The 6,840-nt window shown below is 44.3% G+C and overlaps 1 protein-coding gene across 1 annotated transcript; it reads left to right on the forward strand.

Moving 5' to 3' along the window:
- Nucleotides 1-288: 288 nt before the first annotated feature.
- LOC139297856 (GTPase IMAP family member 8-like) lies at nucleotides 289-6,412 on the forward strand. Its single transcript, XM_070920666.1, has 3 exons — nucleotides 289-427; nucleotides 2,163-3,128; nucleotides 4,586-6,412. Exons 1-3 carry the CDS (start codon nucleotides 412-414, stop codon nucleotides 5,395-5,397), a joined length of 1,794 nt encoding a protein of 597 aa, XP_070776767.1. The 5' UTR covers nucleotides 289-411; the 3' UTR covers nucleotides 5,398-6,412.
- The last annotated feature ends 428 nt before the right edge of the window (nucleotides 6,413-6,840 follow it).

Consider the following 6,840-nt stretch of genomic DNA (forward strand, 5'->3'; position numbering starts at 1 on the left):
AAAGCAGATTTTGTTGTGATTTGGCGCCATATAAATAAAGTTGAACTGAATGGAGTTGAAAAAGGAGAAGTTCAACGCAGGAACCTGTACGAGGTGATGAGCTCCAGCTGTCTCATAATCTACGACAACACCAGTTTTTTTTTTTTATTATCAGGATGTTTGGTTACATTTGGTTTAGGACAAGAGGCGGCACCTGTGCGACTGGATGCTTTCCACATTCCACACTTCAGAGTAAACGCCTTAAAAACATGCTGCACTTCCTTGTGCTAAGAAAAAATTCCAGTCCAGCAGAGAGAGAGAGAGGGAGAGAGGGAGAGAGAGGGAACGCCCATGTGGAGGTAAGACTGACGAAAAAAAAAGGTGCCTAGAGTGACATGACACACATCACCAGGATCCTTTTGGCTTCTCAACATGGCATACTATCAAGGTAAGAGTCAGGTGTTGAGCGAATGACTCATTTTCATTTTATGTTAAGAGAGTCATTTATATTGCATATTATATTTATTCCTCTGGATATACTTTTTGATTCATTCTGGGTTTTTTTTTTCCCCAGCATAGTTCATGTGAGTTAAAAACGGTTCAAGTATGGCCTTAATTCACACCATTTATCTGATTTTTTTCTTTATTAGTGTGTCATTCACAGTGTTGGGCGGTGCCTACTTGGCAACACGTTGCAGTGTAGGTTTTTGTTTTTTTGTAACATATGTTGCAATGTGTGCAGGCCATATGGCGTGTAAAGGATTCAAATTTGAAATTCGGTTATTGCAGCTACAGTACAGCGCTAACACTCACCGGTAGTTTGATGGACTACCGATTGATTAGACTGGTCTGGGGACGTGGTAGCTTTGTGCAGGGGCTGCGGTGGGGTCAAAGAAGATCATTTTCCGCCGTGGTGACTCCAAAGCTGTCATATTAACACGTTATGTCCTTTTATCTGGTGATCCCAATTTCAGGCAGTTAGTGAGTCAGAATGTTTCGTCTCATCAAATTACACCGTGGCTTTTGGGGAGCCCTATGTTTTTTTCAGGGGGTGGGAAGGTACTGTACACATGAATGCGCCCACCAACATGCAGAAATATATATATTTTTTTTTCAGTTCATACAGTGAATATTTAGCCTGGGACAACAAAGAAACAGAAAGATTATTCACCGTTTATTTCAGGAACCTAAATATGGTTTTCTGTAAACCATTGTGGAGCAGTTTACTGAAGCAGAGCAGGGTTATATAAAGCTACACAGCTAATCGGCAATGACGACTTAATCTGGCACCAAAGTAGAAACTCAACGCAGGCGTCCCACCGGAGGGAGCTCGGAGTAGAGCCCCCTGCTCCTTCGCGTCGAAAGGAGCCAGTCGAGGTGGTTCGGGGCATCTGGTCAGGATGGGCTCCTGGGACCCTTCCTTTCCAACTGGTTTGGAGCCTCCTGGGGTAGACCACAGAACACGCTGGAGGGATTACACATCTCATCTGGCCTGGGAACACCTTGGGGATCCCCCAGGAGGAGCTGGAAAACGTTGCTGGGGAGGGGGACGTCTGGACTACCTTGCTTAGCCTGCTGCCAAGCGGAAGAAAATGGAATAGAAGGTTATTTGTGATTCAAATGCCTTGAGTACACTGTTGTGCTGTGAGGATAGATGTTCAAATCATTCTTTTAATGTGGGCTTGATGTTTGAATAACAAACATATTTTTATTAGATCACTAATAGACCAAGAGAGTGGATCACACCAACTACTGTTGGTTCAACAAATTCCCAAGAAAGGTTCAAGACTTTTCTGTTCCCCACTGCATTTTATTACATACAAGTTTGGACTACTTCTTCATATTTTTGCACTGCGCTGTGGCTACACTTTGAATTCCACTGTTTAATCTGCCTTAAGCCATGAGTCGAGAGACTTATTTGGCTTGTTGGACAGCAGAGCATTTCCAAACCAGTCGGATAACATCAAAAATGCATCGTCATCAAGCTAAACAAAAGCTGTTTTTTCCTTGTAACCTGACTGTCGGCTTGAAGTGGTACCGTCTCGTGAGAGGTGACTCTTATCTTTCATTTTCAAGAATGTAGTCAGCTGAGACATGTTTTTTTCTCTCCATCTGGAGTCTGCACACAGCAGCTGTTTGACAACGCAGCACTGTATGATGAACGGTGTATCTCTCTCCAACAGGGTTCGGAGGTGCCACGGATCCAAATGAAAGGAGGGTCGTTCTAGTCGGGAAGACCGGAGTGGGCAAGAGCGCCGCGGGAAACACCATCCTGGGGAGAGAAGCGTTCGAGTCGGAGCTGTCTCCTACTTCCCAGACGTCCGAATGCCAGAAAGCCAAGGGGGACATTGGTGGTCGAAAGGTCGCTGTCATCGACACTCCGGGGCTGTTTGATACCAATTTCACTCAAGAAGAAGTGTTGAAGAGGATCAAGTTCTGCATCTCCCTGTCTGCCCCCGGTCCTCACGCCTTCCTGGTAGTTCTTCAGCTGGGCAGATTCACCCAGGAGGAGAGGGAAACCGTGAAGATGATCCAGACCACTTTTGGTGAAGATGCAGCAAAATACACAATGGTGTTGTTCACACATGGGGACCAGCTGAGGAAGCAAACCATTGAGGGCTACATTTCAGAGAGCCCTGACCTGCAAGCCACCATTCGGACATGCTACAATCGATACCATGTCTTTAACAACGAAATCAAAGACCTTGAACAAACCAGTCAGCTCCTGGACAAAATTGACAAGATGACTATGGCTAACGGTGGAAGCCACTACACCAACGAAATGTTCGTGAGGGCGGAGGCAGCCATCCAGAAGGAGAAGCAGCGACTCCTGAAGGAGCTGCAGGCGCAGAGGCAGAGAGAGCTGGATGAACTGAGAGCCAAATGTGCGGAGGGTTCCTACCGTAGGGAGGAGAAGCGGCTGCATAGGAGATACGAGTATGAAGCCAGAGCCCGGGCCGAAAGATCGAATGAGTTTGTCGCTGCTCCGGTAATAGCTATCGCAGCGGCCTGCGGCGCCGCCGTCGGGGGCCTGCTCGGAGTTGCGGCAGGCCCAATCGGTTTGGCGGTCGGAGCTGCAGCCGGAGCAGCTGTTGGAGCTTCCGTCGGTGCTTTGTCAGTGAAACTCTCAGAGCATTGCCATGTGCAATAAGGACTGTAAAGTTAATGATGACGAAGAAAAATATAGTCCTCTACTCAAGTGTAATCTGCAATTGCTTCTCAGTAAACTCTTTGCACAAACTCTTTGCACTACAGATGACTAATGATCACTTTTTGTCAATAATTGAAATATATATATATATATATAATATATACCTGAAATAGGTAGCACGAATCAGCTTGTATTATGCTGCGTCTTGACTGTTTAATATTTGTGTAATATGATTAAAATAATTCATGTATTTACCATGATGGATCGTGACTAAATGATTGCGCATGTACATGTGTAGCATTTAAATAACTGTGTATGAGGATTCTGCACGTTCATTGCTTGAATTGATTTACAAATATATGTTAGATAGGAGAAGCGAATGTTTCCAGGCTTTTGTAACTACAGACGACTCTCTCTTAAAGGATCCTCGAAAGACCAAAACCGATAACGCGCGGGTCCGTCTCTCAATGCGCTCTGACTTCCTGTCCGTGGCTCTCCGCTCCAAGCCCATTGGTTCCTACGAAATCTTTGAAAAACAGCTCACAAATATATTGTTTCATCTTTCAAAGAAAGACTCGTTTTTTTTTTTTAGCGAACTTGACTCAAACAGGAGGAAGCAGTGCATTTGTTTTCAGTGGCTGATTAATCCACGTTTGGTGCTCTAGTTAGTCTAGTATTTCTGGCAGCACGGTATATGTGGGTTTTTAAAATTGTATTATTATTATTCTGTATGTGGTGTGTTGCGACGGACCTACACTGATGTAAACAGTATGTTGAATAGAGCCTTGCTGTGCCAAAGGTTCTAGATTAAAGACTAAACTTAGAAAAATACCCTGCGAATACATTAGTTGCTATTTCTTTTACGACCACAGTTCAGAGGGAAATATTGTGCCTCTTACTTTTTATCTGGCAGCTGTAGTTACTGGTTAATTCATAGATAGACTGAACTGCCTGTTAGAGCTCATTAATCAGTACTACTTCGGTAAGTGAGTTTCAGTTGTTGAAGTCAATTTTCATGCAAAAAAAAATGACTTGGACGTTAAACATTAAAAACATTTCATGGACGCTTATTAAAGGTCAGTATTTGCTGCTTTAGCTGCATTTGGTTGCATTGGTTGGACAAAACAAGCATTGTGAAGATGGTGTTTTTGGGCTCTGGGAAATTGTGAAGGGTTTTTTTTTTATTTACAAACCAAACAATGAATTGATAAATCGAGAAAATAATCGGCAAGAATGAAAATGATCATTTATATAAGAGAGTTCAAATTAGCTCTGGCTCAATCAACTACAACAGCAAAATGCTAATAATCTAATAATGCCGCTTGTAACAGTGGGTTGCCGTCACGTACATAATTACTCCCACAGCTACAGCGGACATATAATGCTATGCTACTATGAAGGCCTTTCTATCGATAGTGAGTTCTGCTTTAAGGTTCAGTATTGTATACAGCGCAGCGGCAAAAGAACAGAAAGCTGAAAAGATGTTGCTGTGTTTTCTCTCGACAGGATCTCGGAAGCAGAGGAGCGGTGAACTCCGAATCATCGTGGTGGGGAAGACCGGAGCGGGGAAGAGCGCAGCGGGAAACACCATCCTGGGGAGGGAAGAGTTTCAGTCTGAACTGTCCTCTTCCTCCTGGACGTTTCGATGCAAGAGAGCTGAGGGAGAGGTCCGAGGTCGAAACGTCACCGTCATCGACACCCCCGGCTTGTTTGACACAAATTTCACCCAAGAGGAAGTGTTGGAGAAGATCAAGAGGTGCATTTCTCTGTCTGCCCCTGGTCCTCACGCCTTCCTGGTGGTCCTGAAGCTGGGCAGATTCACCCAGGAGGAGAAGGACACCGTGAGGATGATTCAAAGAACTTTCGGCGAGGAGGCAGCTAAATACTCGATAGTGTTGTTCACGCACGGAGACAAACTAAAGACGCAAACGATCGAAAGCTTTATTTCCAAGAGCGACGAACTCACAGAGCTCATACGGGCGTGCCACGGGAGATATCACGTCTTCAACAACCAAGCGAAAGACCAGGGACAGGCCGCTCGGCTCCTGGAGAAAATCGACCGAATGACTCTGGAGAATGGCGGCGGGCACTACACTGCACGGATGTTCAGAAAAGCCGAAAAGGTCTCCAAGGAGGAGAAACGGAGACTCGCAAGGGAGCTGAAGGCAGCAGAGCAGCAGAGGAGGAGTGCCCTGAAGGCTGAAATTGAGAGAGAGATTCAATTAACAAGAGGGTCAATGAAACACGGTAAATGTCTCCTGCAGTAGGAGACGGAATGGTATTCTGGATATTCAGGAGGAAGGGGATGTTGTGGATAGATAGTGGTGAGCTTTTAGGGCTGAGGGCCCTTTTAAAATCCACTGACTAAAGGTCACTTTCTACAAACCTGTACACAGCCGGGGAAGCTTTGGTGGGACCGCGTCTCCCCAGGATGCCTTTGTACTGCATACGCATTTGTGTGTTGATTTATGCCTATGGAGTTGTTGGAGTTCTTGTACAGAAGTTTTATGTCTTCCTGTATCGATGGCCGAAAGACCAGAACGCCATGGGCATTACAGTATTTTTGGGGTTGTAGCCAACAGTTATTTTCAGCATGGATTAATCGACCTATTATTGTGTCAATTAATCAGCTGGTCTATAAAATGTCCAAACCCCAAGTTTAGTTCGATGGATCGATGGATCGTTTCGGCTTCACAGTATTTTGCAATGGCTTTGGCTCAGTTTGGCACAGTCCATGTGTACGCAAGTGCTAACCCCCCCCCCCCCCCCCCATACACACACAATTGGTCGGACACCACCCACCAGTACACCATCCTTGCAGCCCCCTTAAACATGCATGCTGTCCTATTCCCTGCTGTGGACAAGTGGACCAGCGCAAGTGGACCAGCGTACCCACTCACTCTCTTATTTTATGCTTTCCAGCATTACAATATTACTGCAGCTTCTTGCATTTTGGATTACCACCTACGTACCTATGGTTTGGTGCCTTAAATAAGAGCTAACTTTGAGGTAGATACAGAGGAGGAAAAAAAGTCAACTGATGCTGATCAAGTACAATCGTAATCATCATTTTGCAGTGTAGGTGTGTCGGTTTACCTTGAAACAGGAAAGGGACAAACACAAAGTGTTGACACAAGGTTGGAAGGTTTATATGTAGGCCTGTATTGTATAGACTTCAGGGGTTTAGCGTCTTGAGCTCTCCTGTGTTCATATTATATTCTATTGCAATTTTGTTGACTCGGATTTTGATGCAATTGTTTATGTGAAAAAAAATTTTGGATAAAGATGGTGTCGATTTATTCCGTGTATTTTTTTTATAATGTGTTGGGCAGCTTGAATATTCTCTGGTGCTCTTTATGAAGTGGTACATTTGGTGGTACATACGCGTAAATTGTTATATTGAGATATTTCAGTCAGACAGTCGATATGTGTGTGTGTCAGCCCTGAGACAGTGCAAGAGGCAGGTGTAAGTGGTAAGTGGGCTTCACTTCTCAACCTTAAATTAAAGATTCACACACGGATGGCGACCGAGCTGCCATGCAAAGTATCAGAATCAGAATCAGAAATACTTTATTGCACAAGTTAAAGGTGCTCCCATTCAAGAGTAGAAAAGTAGCATACATTTAGAATGAGCAGTATTTACAAATAAAGACATAAAAATAAAAAATATATATATAATAACAGTGTATATGTATATGTACATATATGTA

The sequence above is a fragment of the Enoplosus armatus genome, chromosome 15, assembly GCF_043641665.1.
Source record: "Enoplosus armatus isolate fEnoArm2 chromosome 15, fEnoArm2.hap1, whole genome shotgun sequence".
Lineage (NCBI taxonomy): Eukaryota > Metazoa > Chordata > Actinopteri > Centrarchiformes > Enoplosidae > Enoplosus > Enoplosus armatus.

Excerpts from the sequence above, each read along its gene's own strand:
- LOC139297856 (XM_070920666.1), top strand. Across the intron at positions 3,129-4,585 it reads AGAGCATTGCCATGTGCAAT|CGGCAAAAGAACAGAAAGCT; the intron begins AAGGACTGTAAA and ends TATACAGCGCAG.